We start from the raw sequence: 19,563 nt of genomic DNA on the forward strand, positions 1-19,563 counted from the left end.
CATGTGAATTTTAACCAATCAATGAGAGTGTGTTGAAAAGTGTATGTTAAAATGTGTGTTGCTACCATTCCCCTCTACTATTTAAATAGGGATCTGGATCATCTACTGTGTTTTCTTTGCCGTTGTTTATCCTGCCATCATCTGAGTCGCTCATCTATGCTTTTCTCTTTTCCCAAAACTGTTTTTATTTATTTATTTATTTCTTATGAACTCTCAACCATTAGATGAAGCATATGAGTCTTAAAAAATGAGGCAATTGTTTTTTTTCTTTCATATATCTGCATTGTCCTAATTAATTAAAATGCAAAAAAAAATGTTTTCAATCTAGGTGATATTTGAGCTTATAAATGTTAAAATTTCTGTTTCCAATTTTCAGCCACATGTTGTCCGCACATACATCTAGATAACCTGTACTTTATAAGTCAAAATAGACATAATCACATGCCACTACGTACTTTACTACATTGCTTCCATCATCCAATGTCTGGCTATATATTGCATTTAACAAGTAGAGGAACCACAATTGGAATCTCTTCAGTACTGTCGACAATCTAAACTAAGGATCCATTTATTTCAATTTGGATGCTCAATGCTCTCATTTTGTTTTGTTAGCATCAAAGAAGTAAAAAGAAAGATAAGGAATAATTTTATCCAAAGTTAAACTTAAAAATTCTATCATAATGTCGTTTTGATATTTGCCAAATTTACCGTTTATCTAAATATACATCAAGTCAAAAAGCAAGAAGGCTGGAAAACCAGAAACAAAAACCCCAGAAATACATCATAGACCATGTACTTCTTAAGAGTATTACACACTAATGTTCAAGCATAATATTCAAATCTAGAAACCCATTTGGGTTGGCCTAGTGGTATTGGCTTAGGGAGTGTGCTCCTCCTCATAAATATATGGAAAGGAAGAATTAACTAACATTGTTTTCCTTTCTTCCTTAAAAAAAAAACATTGTTTCCCTTTTTCTTTTCTTTTTCTTTTTTATAATAAAAATTTAGGATGATGGGTTGGTGTTAGGTGACTTTCGAGTTCAAAGCTTATCATTTTACCAATAGACCAAGCTTTTAGAGTTAACATGAATATGGTTCCATTTTCGATCATCTATTCACCTATATATTGTAAGCCCTTGCATTGATATTTAGGAAACTCTTTCTCCATTAAAAGTTTTCCTTAGTATAGGGAAATTATAAATTATTAATTCAACGATGATACATGCATGTACTCATACTCTTAACACTCGGTTAAAAAACTCATTTTATTTCTCTCTCTATCACATCATCTACTTGTTACATCTATCATATCAGTGTCTTGTTCTCCTTAATTTGAAGGTGTATATTCCTACATAGAGGGATGGAGGCAGGAATTTAAAGTTAGGAGAACCGAGTATAAAAAATATAATTTGATTTTAAAAACAATTTTTTAAGAGGAGGAATATATTGACTCTAAGAATAAGTTTAAAGAGTTACTCCACATCCTCACCCTCCATTTTATCTAAATTTAAAGGACAAGATTTATGGGTTATTAATAATCATATGATCTCATCTACCTAATCATTTTTAGAATATTAATTATGATTTCCTTTTCTACCTCAAAAAATAAAATTATGATTTCCTTTTTGATTCAATAAATATCAATAATCACATGAGTTTTTTTTTTCAACGCTTAACCTTACGTTACTATATTGTTACCACCATTTCAAAAATTAAATCATGTCAAAAAATTAAATCCAAGGCTTCGCATCTCCACGATAAATAGACAAAAGATATGTCTAACTCAAATTCAAAGGCATGGTTAAATTTAATTAAAAACTAGGGTTAGCAACATAAAAGTCCACTGATCAATCCTCAAAAAGAATAAACCAACAATAAACATTTCTAAAAAGCACGTGTGGATAATCCAAACAAAAAAAAAACACATATGGAATCATCAACATATTCCAAAAATTACATACTAATGGGTATTAATAAAAATATATGTAATTTGCATTGTGAATCGTGAAATAGTTGCAACGAAGTTTCTTTTAAAAAAATTTATGAACAAATTGTAGATGAGAGGAGGTTGTAAAAAATAATTAGGGACTATATTTTCTTTACCAACTTACCATAATTAGTTTTGTTTATTCCCTAAAAAAAAAAAAATTAGTTGTGTTTATAAAAGGTAAATATTGATGGAGTCAAATGATGAAAATTGTAATTAATGTGGTGAGATTGGTTAAGGTAAATGGGGTCACATGATTATTAATAAGCATCAAATTTAGTCCATTAAAATTAGATAAATTGAAGGGTGAGGATGTGGAGTAACTTTTTAGACTTACTCTTAGAGTCAATATATCTAGGGTTGGAAATGAGTCGAGTCGAACCGAACCTGTCTGAGTTCGGCTCGACTCGATAAGAATTGATTCGGCTCGAAACTCGGCTCGAATTCGACACGGACTATTTTTTCAGCTCGAGTTCGGCTCGTTTAAAGTTCACGAACAGTTCGGTTTGGCTCGTTAGGTTCAGTTCGGTTGCTCAACTCATCCAAAAAAATAAAAAAAAAGGTTAATTTATAGATCTTTGATATTATATATATATATATATATATAGGGCATTTCAAATGAGAGGAGTTTTTAAATGAGAGGGTGAGAGCATGAAATAGTGGCCATTGGATTAAATAGATGGCTGTGATTTAATTCTCACATTAGTAACTCACGTGACACTATTTTGCTGAGCAAAACAACACACGCGCTTCCTTCCTTTGTAACGTTTCTTATTCCATCTTCTTCCCTTCATTCAACGTAAATGCTTTCTCTTTCTGCCAAAACCATCACTACTTCTTCCTTGCTTCCTTGTCTTTTCTTCTTTGCGTCCTTGTCTCTTTCAAAGCTGTTTATTTTTTATGTTCTTCCTTGTTCCTCGACTGTTTTTTCAAGCTGTTTATTTCTTATGTTCTTAAGTTATCTTTTATGTTCTTTCAATCACTGATTGTTCCTTGTTCCTTCTTTATTTCTCTTACAATTATTTCTTATGTTCTTAACATTTTAATTTGTTTTTGTTTAGATATGTTTCGGAGTTAAAATGTTAATTTATGTTTATGTGTTTTTAGGTTTTGAAGAATTGCTTAGACGGAAGATGGAGATAGTTAGACAAGATGAATGGCATAGAACAAACATGGATGATGGAGATAATTAAACAAGTAGGATGGCATAGAAGGAACATGGAAGATGAAGATATTTATGTGTTTATGTTTCTGATATACTAGCAATACTATTTTTAATTTGATGTATGGATTAAGCCATTGTGCTATTAGTAATCTTTTTTATTTGGCGTATGAAATATTTAAGCTATTTGGTTGATGCCACAGTTTAGGCTATTTGACTATTTTTGAGAATGCAGAATTTTGAAGTATCAGTATGTATGCAGAATTGTATGTGCAGAACAGCAGGGAACAATTAATTTAGTGAATGCAGAATTTAAGTTACCTAGTACCACTCCTATTTCTTTAAAAAAAAAAGTACCACTCCTATTATTATGTTTGGATTCCTCAATATAAGCAAGAAAGTAGTGCCAAATTATGCTTGTGCGGTCGTGCATGTGCCTACTTTTATGCAGCTCATAACAAAATGCTTATTTTTCTGCCAAAATTAACTAGAATACATTACTCTAGTAACAAACTAGTGCTGACAAATTTTCATGCCTGTTTTTGTGCCACAATTAAAGTAGAATAAATTATTCTGGTATCTAAAATGCCATGTAAATGCTTGGCCTCATGATCTCCAAAGTATAACCAACCAGCCATGTAAATGTTGATACAATATTGATATTCAGGACAATATGAATAAATGGATTAATATTGCAAACAAGAATACTCTAGTATCGGCAAAAACTTATTTTTCTTATTTGTCTTCTTTGCTTGTTTTCTAGACATAACTCACAATTATACTTAGCTTAGAACCAGCATATATATATAAGTTGACTGTGGCATAAAAACTTGTTTTCTAAACATAATAATAGTATTTATAAACAGCAACATGTGTAACTGCGGCATACAAAATTGTGGCATTTGAAACTGGGGCATGTAAAACTGCGGCATTTGAAACTGCAGCATGTGAAAATTGCGGCATACAAAACTGCAGCATATTTTTTTGAAACTGCAGCATGTGAAAACTGCGGCATACAAGGCTTGCAAAGTAACAGATACACATGCCTGAAGGCATAACCCCAAAAATAAACTTGTCCTTGTATTTCACACATACAAAATTATCAAAGTCTTGACTTAACAAAACTATCAGTAAAGACTAAATGCTTCATTCATCTTGTTTTTTGAAATTCTGCATTCACAATTTTAAGTTACTGATACAAAAATATGCCAACATGATCACAAAACTAAACTTTCAAATCATTTCATAAAGAACATGAAGTGTCATTCATTCTTCTATGTTATTCATCTGGTTTGTCTAACTTCCTTCATCCTTCTTCTATGCCATTCTTCCAATCCTAAAACATCAAGTAAAAATATGAGCACAAAAAGATCAAACAAGTGCACCATAAACATGAGCACAGAAAGATCAAAACAAATACATTTTGAAAGGGGCTTCTTACCAAAATTATGGAGATGATCTTTGGGGACAATTGCGGCTGTCATGATGCACATACTCACCGCATGCCTTACAAAGTCTTGCTTTTTTTTGTTGTTGTTCAATAGTCTTCTCTTTGCCACCTTTGATTCTTTTACCACTACCCTTAGTCTTTGCAAATTGTGGTGAAAGGATTTCTACTTCGTCAGGAATATTGGACCCAAGAATCAAATCATCTGTCCTTGTTCTCTTAGAACTCCCTTCAAATTCGTCCAATTGTTTTTCCATGTTAACAGCCCCATTTAACACAAGAAGCAATCTTTCCTTATCTTTCCCAGCCTTCTCCACACAACTATGTAAGTGGTTCCACACATCAGAAATGAGTTTGCTATCTTCTTCAAAGACATTGTCAGCTATGTCAAAAATAGGTGTTCTGTTTGCAAACTTAGTCCACCTATTCACAATGTGCTTACTTGGTATTTCATTGAAATTTTTTCCCTTTAAAACACAAAGTATGTGTCTACAAGGTATTCCTTCAGCCTGAAACATTTTGCATGAGCAATTTGCATTGTGATCGGACAAGTTATACACAACTTCTCGAAGTTTACCGTTGATCTCACTATTATCATATATATGAAATATTTCCATCCCATCTTCATCTTTCCTATTTTCAATCCCACAATCCACGCATGCAATCCATAATTCATGTTGAAATATATAAAAGTTCTCACGAGTATACACATCTCTTGCATGCCTCTCTATACCACGTTCCAACTTTAGTTTCGGTTTAGAATGAATTGAGTTATTATCAGCCAGTAACTCCTTATGCCGTTGCGCTTCTATTGCTGAATCAAACCTCATCCAAAATTCAACCAAGTTAACATTAGGATTCAGGAAATTACCATAAAAAGAATTCTCACTTTCTGATCTTGATGTTGTTCTCAATATCCCAGCCATAAAAGTGTCTTTGAAGTATGCTGGGATCCACATGCTTCGAATATCAAACATATGTAACAACCATTTATTCTTTTCTAACTCAAACCTTGTCATCAAAAACGCCCAATTCTCTTCAAACTCATTTGGTGTCTCTGAACCCCAAACACATGACTTGAAGCTTCTGTTAAACTCATCATTGTCGTTCGTGGAAACACCTACTTTTTCAGAAACTTTTTTCATGATATGCCACATGCACAATCTATGAGTAGAAGTATCAAAAATATTTTCTATAGCCACTTTCATGGAAGGATCTTGATCGGTTATTATAAGTGTTGGCTTATGTCCACCCATTGCTTCCAAAAACTTTTCAAACAACCATACAAATGAATCACTTTTCTCATTTGTTATAAGTCCTACTCCGAAGGTAATAGATTGTCGATGATGGTTTATCCCAATGAAAGGTGCAAAAATCAAATGATATTTATTTGTTTGATATGTAGTATCAAATGAAACCACATCTCCAAATAAGGAATAATTTTTCCTACAAATACCATCTGCCCAAAAAACATGCTTCAGTCGGCCTTCTTCACCTACCTCATACGCATAATAAAAGGATGGATTAACTTCTTGCTTCCTTCTAAAGTAGTCTATCAAAACATGTGCATCAGAATCTTTATTCAAAGTCTTTAAATCTCTGGAATAGTTTTGAAGATCTCTCTGCGTGCATCCAACATTTTCATAACCCCCACGTTGTTCTTTTAATAAGTGGAAAGCTTTTGAAGGTCCAATATTTGCTCTACTACATGCAAGTAATAAGCTTTTGTGACTTGAATTCACTTTCCTTGCAGACCTTAGAAACGGTCTCTTCATAGGTGAAGCAAGTGGATGTGTATGGCTTTCATGAAATCGAGTTATCTCATACTTACCTTCCCCCACCCATTTAAAAACAACATTTGCATTGCATCCTTCTCTTGTTAAAGCCCTTCTTCTTTTAGCCTTGACAATAGATTCACTTTGCTCCTTATCATCCGTCTTATTTGGCAAATAACCCTCTTTCGAGCAAACAAAATACTTCCAACGCTTCACGCCGTTTTTATCTATAGTCGATGATGATGAACGCACACTAAATCCGATAGAGAGTGCGTATTTTTCGTAAAAAATTTTACCTTCTTGTAACGTGTCAAATACTTGTCCAATCTTAGGCTTTAATTCATCATCACAGTTTGGCACACATTCATATTCCTAAAATTAACAAAATAAATATCTTCAATAAACATATTTTATTAAGAAGCCATCAACAAGATATAATCAACAACACAGGCTGCAGCAGGAAAAAAGAACAATAAGTCATGAGGAATTTAAGCCATACTAATTATAATATACCTGAGGAATTTGAAAAGAAGTTGATGTATCTTTGTCCATGAAGAATGATGAACGTAACTCAATAGAAGTGAAAGTTAATCTCGTGATTTTTTGGAACCCTAATTTGTGATGTCGCAGAAAATGCGATGAAAACAGCTTTGAAAGAGACAAGGACGCAAAGAAGAAAAGACAAGGAAGCAAGGAAGAAGTAGTGATGGTTTTGGCAGAAAGAGAAAGCATTTACGTTGAATGAAGGGAAGAAGATGGAATAAGAAACGTTACAAGGGAAGGAAGCGCGTGTGTTGTTTTGCTCAGCAAAATAGTGTCACGTGAGTTACTAATGTGAGAATTAAATCACAGGCATCTATTTAATCCAATGGCCACTATTTCATGCTCTCACCCTCTCATTTAAAAACTCCTCTCATTTGAAATGCCCTCTATATATATATATATATATATATAAATTAAATATTGAATTAAAATAAAAGTTCCCACGAACATGCATATAATAGACATAAATTATATAAAGTTAAAGATTGCATAAATACGAAGAAAAATATCTGATACAAGTAACAGAGACAAAAAAATCCAACAAAATTCAATTAGTTGTGAACAAAATTCATAATATTCTTTTACTTTTAAACTCCAACTGCTCTTCCCTTCAAGACAAAATTGTATTCAGCCACATTTGAATTAATTTTTTTAAAAACCAACTCAAATTGATTTATATATATAATCAATAATCGAGCCATCTCATGAACCTAACGAGTCGAACTATATGTAGCTCAAGTTCAGCTCATTTAATTAACGAACTTAATTTTCAGCTCAAGTCCAGCTCGTTAGGTTCATGAACCAAGTTCAACGGATTAGATATCGAGTCGAATGTCGAACTATAATCGAGTTGGTTCGGTTCATTGTCAACCCTAAATATATCCCTCCTCATTTTTTAAATACAAAAGGTATATGTGAAACTCTAAACATATATTTTCTTGTTTGTTACAGAAATTTCAAACTATATTTTTTGATATATAGATGAAATGACAAATCTATTATAAACTTACACAGGCAAGTGGAGATTCTCCTTCTACATCTCATTTGCCTAAAAAAAAGGTAACATAAGAGACATAAATCAATTAGTATAAACCAACCCCCCACCCCCCACAGCGACATGTGTCGTTGAGAGAAATACAAAGTTGTTGCGCTGCATGTTTAGGTAGCCCAGCTGCCTAAAGAGCATTAAGTTTGCCTTACAATTCTGGAAGCAGACAACCATATCCACAAAGGAAGCCTCCACATTTAGCTCTATGACGTAACTCTTGGATCAAACTCATTTTAAGACATGATGGAAGCTCAAAGCACACATAAAATATTATCTTCATTTATTATCGATTTCAACAAAAAGTTAAGACCTTTAGCATCTAACGAAAATGGAGAAAGAAGGTCGCTATGTCGTAATCTTGCATGCTGAGAGAATTCTTTGCTAAAACTCCTATTAACTAATATTGAAGTACCGACCGAGCTAACACACTTTATAATCCATTTTCTCCATCTAGAGAGAAAATTCATTCCCTTCATTGTCGAATCTATGTCTCCTTATCAACTAAATCATAAGTCTTTTCAAAGACAAATTTGAATAAAATAAGTTATCTTTAACTTTTCTTAGATTCATCAACGGTCTCATTAGCAATAAAAATATCATTCAAAGTTTGTCGATTTTTAACAAACGTCAAATGAGGTTTCGATAATTACAAGACCAATAGTTGACAAATAAAATAAAGTAGTAGATATATCTCGTGTATCCGCAATTTCTTTTTTTAAATAGATTTGTCAAATAATTTTCAGTTTGAATTCCGACTCCTTCCTCTATTATGCAATGTCCCTATCAACTGAGTTAAACTCACATGGCTCATATCCACAATTTCTAATTTTGAACGACTTGCATCTTATTTTTGGCATCCAACAAATTTTATCTTTCTTTAGACTCCTTTTTTTTTGTGAAGTATCCTAGAAATTCCCTCATTTAAGATGAATATGTGAGGTGTATAGAGTTCGAACTTCGACCCTTACATATATTATGCAATGTTTCTACCAACTTAACTAAGGTCAGAGATATTTCTTTATGCTTTATTTGTGAGTTTAGAGGCGAAGGGAGTGGAGGGTTTGGAAAAAAAAAATATAGGACATTAGGAGGAGGAGTTTTGGTGACTTATTTTTCTTCAAAATATAAAACCCTCCTCATTTGAGGAACTAAAAAATTATATTAGAGAAGAGTTTTGGAGAGTTTAGAAAGGTTTATATGAATTCTTCAAATTTAATATATATTATTATAATATTTTAAAAATTAAAAATATATTAATAATAAGCATTAATTTATCACCTACTAAAAACATACTCTTTCAAAAAATATGAAAGATTTATTAATTTTCCCATATATTTATGTTCCTCAAAGCTCTTCCTTCATCTCTCATCTAAATTTTCAAACAAAATCTTAAACTCCTTCGACTGTGCTTCCATATTATGACTGCCATAATATACAAGCCATGCCATATAGACGGATTGGGTCAGGCCGTCAGGGTGGTTCCTTTCTGAGTGATGATCATTTTTTTTGTTTGTTTGATTAATGATCGTAATTAAGTGCAAGGCTTCTTTGTCCCCTAGCATTGTACGTTATGGACATAGACATAGACACATAGACATAAGTTACATTTGGCAGACATGCAACAAAAGGACAATAGGGACCCATATACAGATACTGTACTCGATTTCTTCTTCATCATTAATAAAAATAGACGTTTTTCAAAAGATTTTTATCACTACTTTAGATCTTTACTTTTAAGTCAATTTATTTTTAGCCTTAGGACATACGTTAAGAATTCTATTTTGCCAATCTAATTGATACATTTTTCTAGTTTAATATCTCGTCCATATGTTATATTTAACTCCCATAATTTAAACTCAAAATCTCAAGCTCAGTTTAAAAAAAACTTGCATCATTCCTTCTAAATGCTATTCAATGAACCAAATATTTCCCCTCAATAAATAAATGATAAAAAAAAAAATTGGTAACTTGAACTTAATAAAAGAAAGGGTTGTGTTAACCGTTGTCTCCGGGACACTGGTTAAGGTATCTAAAAAATGAAAAATTAGATTAAAAAAAGACACATTTTTTACTTTTGAGAAATTGATTACACAGCTTTCGATGCAAAAGCTACTATATTTGCTTTTTTAACCAATGCCCCGGGAACACATGTTAACATTTTTCTAAAAGAAATGATAAAAATCTCGCATCATTCCTTCTAAGTGCTATTCAACGGAGAATATTGAAATTGTTAAGTTTGTCACCTATGTGTGAGTTTTAGTGATAAAACACGAAATTAGTGTCAATGAAGACAGATAAAGCTATGCTTTTCACATGAAATTCTTGTAGCACATTAAAAACAAGTTAGTGATACTGATGTCTAAATCGCACATGATTAGTTTATTATGAGTAATTTATGGGGGTTGGATTCGTTACTTACACACACATGATTAAACTAGCCATAATTGAAGCTTAAACCAATACGACGTGTATCAAGTCAGCTCGATTCTAATAACACTGGCTTTTTTATAGGTTTTCTTTGTACATACTTCTCTAGTACTTGTGGTAATAGATTAGTGTTGTTATAAAGTAACAGTTCTAGTTAGTAATAGAAGAATGTGCATGAGTGAGAAGATTATGATTAATCTAAAAACCAATTACCAATTTCATAATATGCTAAATGTAAGATGGTGTATATGGGCGTTGGCCCTCTTCAATCCAAAAAAATGTAAGATGGTATGTGGAAAGGATTTGGATTGAGTACCGTAGTTACGCGTATTTCAGTAGTCCGATTAAGATTAGATGATCCAAATTTTAAATTATTTTTTAGAATCTAAAATACCAAACTTAAAATATAGATAGATCGATGTGAAAACACAGTATTAACATGTTACTAGCAAACAACACCAATTTCGAAATTTACATAGTTTAAAACCAGTGTGCTAAAACAATGATATGGTGAGTGCAAGTCAGAAACAAAATTGTCAAATAATGATGAAACCATAATGTGTCTAAATTATATATTCTTTAGAACAAAGCAAAAACCAAAATGGAAACCAGTATAACAATAAGATATATTTTTTGGATATTATTCATGCAAAAACGATACCTTAAAGTTGACCTTGACCCTAGAAATCTAAAAAAGTTTTGGTCACTTTAGTATTTACATGCAGGACATTGTAATTTGTAATACAGCTTATTGAAAAAGCTACCAAAAAAACCAAATTCTGTTTGGTTGTGATAATTGTATTAAAGAGAGAATACCCTACTACCTTTGAGGAGCACCAGAAAGGATTGGATCAGCTGAACTATGCTTTCCTAATGCAGGAATACTAAGAGAACGTTTTCTTAATTTGGCTCTACCATTTGATGATAGTTTCTTCTCACTCTTTTCTGCAAGTAACGAAGGATAAGCGCAAAAGGGTTCTTGAGATGCCACTGCTATTGGCACCGGCTCACTTCTAGTTCTAAGGAATTGGTCGAGATTTTGGCGGTATTTAATCCCATGGATTTTAGCTCCAAGCTCCACAACATCAAGCTTGGTCTTTAACTCGTAATCATCATCTGTCCAATAACCATTTTCCAACACATCTTCCATTGCAAGATCGTCGTACTCTTCATCAGACTTCGTTGATTCCTCGTCTACAGATCCAACCTGGAGCGCAAAATACAAAAGGACTCAAAATTAGTTAAAAGTACTACTATGTGTAGCATCGATACTTTCAGATTGAAAATGTGTCAAATGTCTGACACCGACCGACACACCACCGATACTCTAGTTTACATTGAGTTGATTTCATATTCTCAAATTATTATCAGTGTTGTCTAGAGTCTGTGGTGCTTCATAGGTACTACTCAAAACTTAGCTTGGCATCAATTCATTCCCAATTGATAACCCAACGTCACGGGAAAAGAGAACATTGTCAATTGTCACTTCCTATTACCATTGCTAGCAAGAGGAATAGGAAAGGAAACCCAAAGATGGAAGTTGAAATTCTTCTATCCGGCAAGTTTTATCACATCGATACAGACATTTCATCGCATACATACAGACATTTCATCTAGGTAAACAATTTAACCAACATAAAACCAAAAATCTACCTCATCGTCTACATGTCTGTCACTGTCGTCACTGAAATCCTCATCACTACCCACATCTAGTTGATCATCAATCTCTTCATCGCTACCATGCACCGAGAACTCTTCTTTGAGCTACACAAACAAGAACAAGAACAAAAGACATATTAATCGAGAATTCTTCCTTGAGCTAAATAAATAAGAAAATTTAAAATAACAAGAAAAGAGGATAGATATGGAGATGCATCAAGATAGAGCAAGGCATCCCAATTATGCTAGCATTCCTAACCTTAACAATCATGCGCAGCATACCCAGTTTAATGTTGAACACAAAAATTTGCAAAAAAGTTCAAACTAACCTCCTTAGCGGGGAAATCTGATAGCCTAGGGGAGCTACAACCAGAGGATTGATAAGAGGATTGATATCTACTGCCGGTATCAGTCCCATCAGCTCTGTTCTCATCAACACTTCCCGCATAACTAGTGCCACCATCACTAGGCCAGGCACTGATTCCATAAAAACCAAACTGAAGATTTACAGGCTCTGCTTTACCAATCCGTAAGGGACCATACATTGGATGTCCGATTCCATTTTCCGGTCCTACACCACATATGGACTTCCCATTACTATCAACCAAATTTACAGGCCAAGCCTTTGCCACGGACCCATCTGTATTAACTAAGGCCATCAAATTTCTTGAAGAACCTTTTCTCTGAATCAACTGAAACATTCCTTTCGAGCTCAAAGAATTGGCAGCACATTGATTTCTGTATTCCTCATAAACAACTGTTACAGTATTTCTAACAGGATCGTATAGTTGGTCCCCAGCTTCACGCCTTCGAAGACAGCTGAAAACAGTTGCATGGATGGCTGCGACGCTCTTGTCAACATTTGTATTGTTTACTTTGGGAACCAAATGCTTTTCAGCACGCGTACAGAGATAATCCTGGATTGTTCTGATGTTTCGGATATACTTCACATACTTGTTTTTAGCAGGATCCAGTGTCATATATTTTGCACGCACTGCAAATCTTTCCAAGTGCTTCTCCTCATTTGTAATGTATATCATGAATGGTATGATCGACGGATGTTTCTTCATGAGCCCCATCTGCATGATTATCCCGGTTATTATTGTTAGTGGATTGGAAAAAACAGCAATATATATATTGACATCAATGCGGAAAAAAAATAATGGACATGTAATCAAGTTTTGACATACAACAAAGTTGAGACTCAAGTGAACTCCCTCGACAACAACAGACTGTTTTCGTTCTTCCCAGGCAGTGATTAGCCTATCAAGACTGTCAATCACCATCTCACTCTGCGCCTTATATCCTTCAATAGCCATTTGTTTTGGACTTGGATGCTCAGTAGCACAAGAGCCAGTCTCTGATGTCCGTGTATCAGGTTTGCTAGAATTCTGACCATCAGTTGATTCATCCTTGGGAAGTGATTGTGACACACCAGCCATCTTTTTTGCTTTCTTTTTGGCCTTCGCTTCAGCAACAGCAACCGGATCCAAACACTCGCCTGCATGGTAGGTAGAAGCCCACAACAAGGGGTTTTCCTTCTCACTAGCAAAACTTCTCATCATGTGCCTAATGGAATCCGTTGATACAACTGTCGTGATTCCCAATCTGCTACCCTGAAGTGAAGATATAAATAAATGAAACCATTATTGAACTGCAACAATAGTAGTTTTATACTTCATTAAACACTTGCATATCCTACCACGAAATAAGTAAAAACTATAACAAATAACTATTTCTGTAAAGAAGTATACCAGTATTGCAGACAACGTCGATTTTCCACATCCGCTAGTGCCACATAACAGCACTGTCACAGATTCCTTCTTTTCACGAAGTCTGAAAAAAAAGAAAATAATCAGGAACGTAAGAGCATAAAGTTGTAAGTATAAAATGCGAAATGTTCAATATCAGTTGTAGAGCAATAAATTCATACCTATACTGAATGAGTTCAGTACACAATTTATTTTCTATTGTGAAAAGCAAAAGCATATAACATTGCAACAATTACGTGAAAGCTTGTTCAACAAAATGTAAAGCATGGAAAGACAATCTAATCGTATGTATAACTTAACGGATTCCATTACATCAGAGCATATGCTGGAACCACATTCAGAAATATGTTTTTGCCTCACTTCTATTCAGATTATTAGATCAATATAGTCCCGGTAAAGATATGAAAAAATTTGTTACCTGCAGGCTAGAACCAAGTCTGCTCTCTGGTTAGGACCCAAGTACTTGTACTCGGCCAAAGCATCACATACAATATCTAGAAATGTTTCTCTCCGAACAAATACTGAAGTGCGCCTTTTGTACAACTCGAATGGTATGCTCTTAATTTTACTATCCTTGCTCAAAAGTGATTGGTTTCCTAAGTCTTCTAGAGAAATTGCTGCATCAGGCTGCAAAAGATCAGTAGTACTCTTGCTCTTGGTGCATTCAAAAACTCTTTTGCAAATCTGATAAGAAGAAAATGGAAAACATATTCAGAATAGTTTTCTACAAAATCTCCAAAATTGTGCTTACAATGAGGTATTAACTCTCAGTGTAAGGGTGACCTATCATGAACTACGATCAAGACAGGAGAGACATTACTCAGTAATACAAGACAACCAAATAACCCATCACTTCAAATTAGTCTATCATGAATCCAATAAAATGCCATAAGTTAATTACCAATAAAATTCATTGCTTCAATTGACAACAGTTGAACTTGTATCCATGCCGATTATGCTTCGAAAATCACTAAATACGCCTAGAATGCATTCTAAAATATTTCATTTAAAAAAAGAATCTGTTCCAACAATAAAATCCACGCCGCCGCAATAACTAGTCTTTTTGTCTTATATGCAGTTTAAATCTTGTAATGCTCTAACAATATAACAATATCACATTCTATAGTTGCAGAAGTAGACAAATCTATTGTCTATGTAGTATTTAGGTTCTACTGTGCCTCATAAAAATTCATAACATGGATCATAGATTTCCCAATCAACATAAATTCCCTTTCATAATCAAATAAATACAATCCACTATAATACATTATTCCATTCAAGTGAATTAAGATTGCTAGGAATGTAACAACTAGGATTGGCACAAATGGTTAAACATTTCGCTCACATCGACCGTGATATGGATGCAAGTTCAAAACTTCATCGTAAATCCTCAAATCCTCAATGAGGCTGACGACGGTAATATAACAAGACAACTTACAATTTAAGTACAATAGTTCACACACACAACTTTGAGGTTTTGATTCAAACTCAGATGAAATGTCCCGACTAACAATATCGTTATTGACATTGTTATATGAGCTAGACATTATAAACTAAATCATGAAATTAATTATGAAAGTATAAGCAAAAAAAAAAAAAAGTTGAATTTACACGCATACCAAACCCTTTGAACCATTAAAGGGGGCAATAGGACGAGGAAGCAAAATACTACCTAGTCAAAATAAAACAAACCAAAATAAAGGACATAACACAATGACGTTGACGACAAAATAATGACCCATAACAATATTAAACGACAAAACCAAACAGGTCAAATCGGTCATCTATGTAACAAAAAACCATTAAAAACTGTAATAAAAACCACCAAAAACAAAAAAGTCCTCAAATTTTCCACTACACTAATACCTAAAATCCAGAACCTGAACATAAATCTTAAACATAAAAAATACCATCAAATTCATACCATCAAATTCAGTAAAAAAGAAAAGGTAAATCTCAAATCAATTTCAATAGCCCAACTGGGTTGACGCGACTCGAGGGACTAGTCTCTACGCACATTAGACAAAACTCAAAAAACGAAATTTAATCTTAAATCAATCTCAGTAGCCCATCTGGGTCAATAAGCCTCGAGGGATTCGTCTCTGGGCACAAAAGCAAAATCAGTTTCTTTTTTTGGTGGTGGCCGGGTTTGAACCCTGGACCTTGCATATATCATGCATTGTTCCTGTCGACTGAGCTAAGCTCACGAGGACAAAATCAATTTCCATAAAAAAATTAAAAAAAAATCTCAAATCAAGTTCAATAAAATAAATAAAAAGTTGAATCTAAAATCATCGACAAGACAACAACACCAACAACGGTTTTCATGATCAATCAAAAACATTAAAAAAAAAAAAATGAATATATACCTTAAATGCGTGTCGAGCTTTGCATCCCATAATTTGCAGAGTACTCTGCAAAACAGAACGCGTGTAACAAAACGATTCTTTTCCTTTGTCAATGTTCTTCTCATCAATAACAACTATGTAAAGTATCTTATTACTCGTCTCACCAATTCCACCACCACCACCATGATTATTCATATTCATATTTCGAAACTCCATTAACAAAAACACATGCAAAATGAAAAAAAACTCTAACTTCTACCACAAGCAAAAGCCATTGGAAAATGATGGAGAAGGGTAATGTGGAGAAAGGGATCTATTGATTGAAGAGGAAAAAAGATGAAGAATAAAGAGGGAATGAAGATGATGATGTTGTTCTAAAATGGTTTGAATGAATTGAGCGGTGCAGCATTCTGATTTCTTTTCTTTTTATTACGACTCTTTCATTCTCTTACGCTCGTTCGTTTGCTCGATATAAATAAATAGGAGAGTACTAGGTTTATGAAATGACGGATTTCGCCCTATTTTATTCTAAGAATTTCTACTAGCCGCGTTTTTTCTCTTTTTGACAATTTTATTTTAGAAGCCATGGGCCCCTCTCCTTCACCGATATGAATATGATAAAGAAAGATAGTCACTTTTCTCCTTAGTTTTAAAAATCAGCTCGGATCGGTCGGTCGAACCAATCTAATCGAAAATTGATGTGTATTTCAGTTCAAGACATATTATATATCAGATAAAAATTGACGAGACTCGTTAAAAGCCAGTGACTTGACCGATTTTCTAAATCAATTTGATTTAACAAATATTTTATATTAATTAATACTAATTAATATCTTGTTTAAGACTGATTCTCTTTGATTCAAAAGCTTTGACCTTTTATTTTTAAGAATATATATATATATATGTCATATATTCTTTTTGAAATTTGAAAGAACACATAGTTTTTTTCTTCTTTCTTTCAAGAAGAGAACATCATTATTAAATATAATATTTAATAATTTTGTGTGTGAGTCAATTTTTTAATAACTTAATCAACCTTTATTGATGAATATGTTACTAGGTTCACTGAGTGTTACTTGCTGATAATTTACAAAAGAGATTTTCACATCGATAACGAGAATTGAATACATAATCTTATGTGTGAGTCAATTTCTTAATAACTTAGTCAACTTTTATTGATGAATATGTGGTTTATTTTATGAATTAACAAATGTTAAATGAACTTTTTGTAAACAAAAAAATTCAAATGAACTTTTTTTTTTTTTATTCTTTACTTAGACTTTGAAGTTTATTTTATGAACTAACAAATCTTAAATGAACTTTTTGTCAACAAAAAATTTAAATGAACTTTATTTTAAGGCTTAATAGCAGTTTTAGCCTCCTAACTTTCTCAAAGTTGCGATTTTTGCTCCCTGAGATAAAAACTACAAAAACGTCTCCTAAATTTTGCACTTGTGGCAGTTTTGGCCACAAGGCGAATTTTGACTCGGTCTACACTGACGTGACACCCTAAGTGAGGTGCCACGTATTATTTTTTTTAGTCTTGGGGGGCCAAAGCTGCTACAGTTGTAAAACTTAGGGAACGGTTTTATAGTTTTTTCTTAGGGGGCCAAAAGCGCAACTTTGGGAAAGTTAGAGGTTAAAACTGCTATCAAACCTTGTTTTTATTATTCTTTACTTAGACTTTGAAGCACTCCCGAAGTTAGATGAAAAAAGAATTTAAAACACTTATTACAACATTTTTTTAGGACTATAGTTTCTGACTCATAAAGTTTTTTTTAGATTATAATTGTTATTATGTTGGTATTTATCTTTTGTCATGATTCGAGCTCTGAACATTTACCTCTCAACAAAATGAATTACTCAAAACATACAACGTATACACCTTATATATGATTATCTTTGGCGGAGAAATTATCAATAATTAAAACAAGGACCCAACACAAGTACAATTATTGACTAAATTCTTATTATTAAAAATAAATTAGGGGATGGAGATTTGTAATGGTATAGATATAAAATGTCTAGCCCAATTAAAAATATTCTGCGAATTTACATTAACCGCATTTTTTTTCTATTTGTTTGGAATACTATAATTTTGGTGAATTGGATCCTGGGGTTCATCAAGTTCAAGACAAATCTTATAAATAAGTGAACAATTAGAAAAGTACAAATAGATCACATATCAAAGAGATCTCATTTTAACAGCAACAGTTGAATACACAAATTTTAAAATGACAGTTTTCACCATACTTTATTATGTGAATTTTCATTTACTACGTTTTTCTCTTTTTTATTTTTGTAAGGTTCGAACTTGGAACCCCGCCCATAAAGTATTGTGAGTTGTGACCCTTAGCAGTATGATAAAAATAATCAGTCACTTGTCTTAAAAATTGAAAAGAAAAGAAAAAACTTAAAATAACCATAAAATCTCTGGTTTTTCTGTTGCTGTTATTATTGTTGTTTCAAATTTGGAGGTCAAATCCTCAAACCCAAAACTCTATCAACAATGCTAATGCACAATAAGATGCCCAAAGCATTTGCTCACCACATGTGATAACACCATAATTTATAATATTTTCTATTTATTTTTTTAATAAATTTATGTTTTTATTTAAGTTTTATTTGTATTTTACTACATTTTTGTTTTGTTATTGAATAAATAGGTATAGTGGAAGGTGTATGAAGAAATGGTGCAAGATGGACTGAAGTCTCCCAAAGAATAAAAGACTTGTTGACTAAGTCAAGTCATGGTGCAATCAAGCCTCATTTCAATGACCAAGTAGTGGATAATCACTCACCAAAGCTTCGTGATTGTGTTTTAAAGTCTCAAGATTATAGCTAAGGAAGAAAGGAAGTCAAAGATCAAGGTTATAAGAGATTGAGGTTGTTACGGTCGCACGTAATCATGGGGCTACAACCGTAACAACCTGATAAATTTAATATGATGATTTTTCTTGTCAGAAAGGTTGTTACGGTCTTGTGATTAAATCATCCTTAAAATTTTGTAACTCATATGGTTCGTGGATTTTCCTATGTTTAGGCTATAAATAGCCTAGCGTTATCTTAGTTCAAAGACATGTTACCATATCGAAATTCTTGTTTTATCAATAAAATTTCTTTGTTTTACTGTTTTTTTTTTCATTGGGTAGCTCATCCTTGTGATGAGTGAGTAGTCTCCTTTTGTCTTTGGGTCATGAAAAGTAGTCTTATGACAACCTTTCCATGATTCTATTTCTTTCTTTTTATTAGGAAATACAATCACATATTCTAGCTTTAAGCTTTTATCAAAATCTTAGGCAATATAAGATTTTGTGTAAGTGATGCCCTTTCATATATTACTAGAGATAGAGTAGGCAGTACAAATGAGAATACATCATCCTTAGCTATGCATT

At 33.0% G+C, this 19,563-nt stretch overlaps 2 protein-coding genes across 2 annotated transcripts; both read right to left on the reverse strand.

The window, feature by feature from the left end:
• Nucleotides 1-4,078: 4,078 nt before the first annotated feature.
• On the reverse strand, nucleotides 4,079-7,155 carry LOC112420857 (protein FAR1-RELATED SEQUENCE 5-like). The gene is made up of 3 exons (XM_039833066.1): nucleotides 6,885-7,155; nucleotides 4,591-6,743; nucleotides 4,079-4,485 (listed from the first exon to the last, which is right to left on the reverse strand). The coding sequence occupies exons 1-2, from the start codon at nucleotides 7,101-7,103 to the stop codon at nucleotides 4,596-4,598; spliced, it is 2,367 nt and encodes a 788-aa protein (XP_039689000.1). The 5' UTR covers nucleotides 7,104-7,155; the 3' UTR covers nucleotides 4,079-4,485; nucleotides 4,591-4,595.
• A 3,848-nt stretch (nucleotides 7,156-11,003) lies between these two features.
• Nucleotides 11,004-16,638, reverse strand: LOC25492418 (P-loop NTPase domain-containing protein LPA1 homolog 2). Its single transcript, XM_013600524.3, has 7 exons — nucleotides 16,190-16,638; nucleotides 14,239-14,504; nucleotides 13,803-13,884; nucleotides 13,239-13,664; nucleotides 12,378-13,127; nucleotides 12,043-12,153; nucleotides 11,004-11,596 (listed from the first exon to the last, which is right to left on the reverse strand). The coding sequence occupies exons 1-7, from the start codon at nucleotides 16,382-16,384 to the stop codon at nucleotides 11,210-11,212; spliced, it is 2,217 nt and encodes a 738-aa protein (XP_013455978.1). The 5' UTR covers nucleotides 16,385-16,638; the 3' UTR covers nucleotides 11,004-11,209.
• Between the last annotated feature and the right edge of the window lie 2,925 nt (nucleotides 16,639-19,563).

Source organism: Medicago truncatula, chromosome 4, assembly GCF_003473485.1.
Source record: "Medicago truncatula cultivar Jemalong A17 chromosome 4, MtrunA17r5.0-ANR, whole genome shotgun sequence".
NCBI lineage: Eukaryota > Viridiplantae > Streptophyta > Magnoliopsida > Fabales > Fabaceae > Medicago > Medicago truncatula.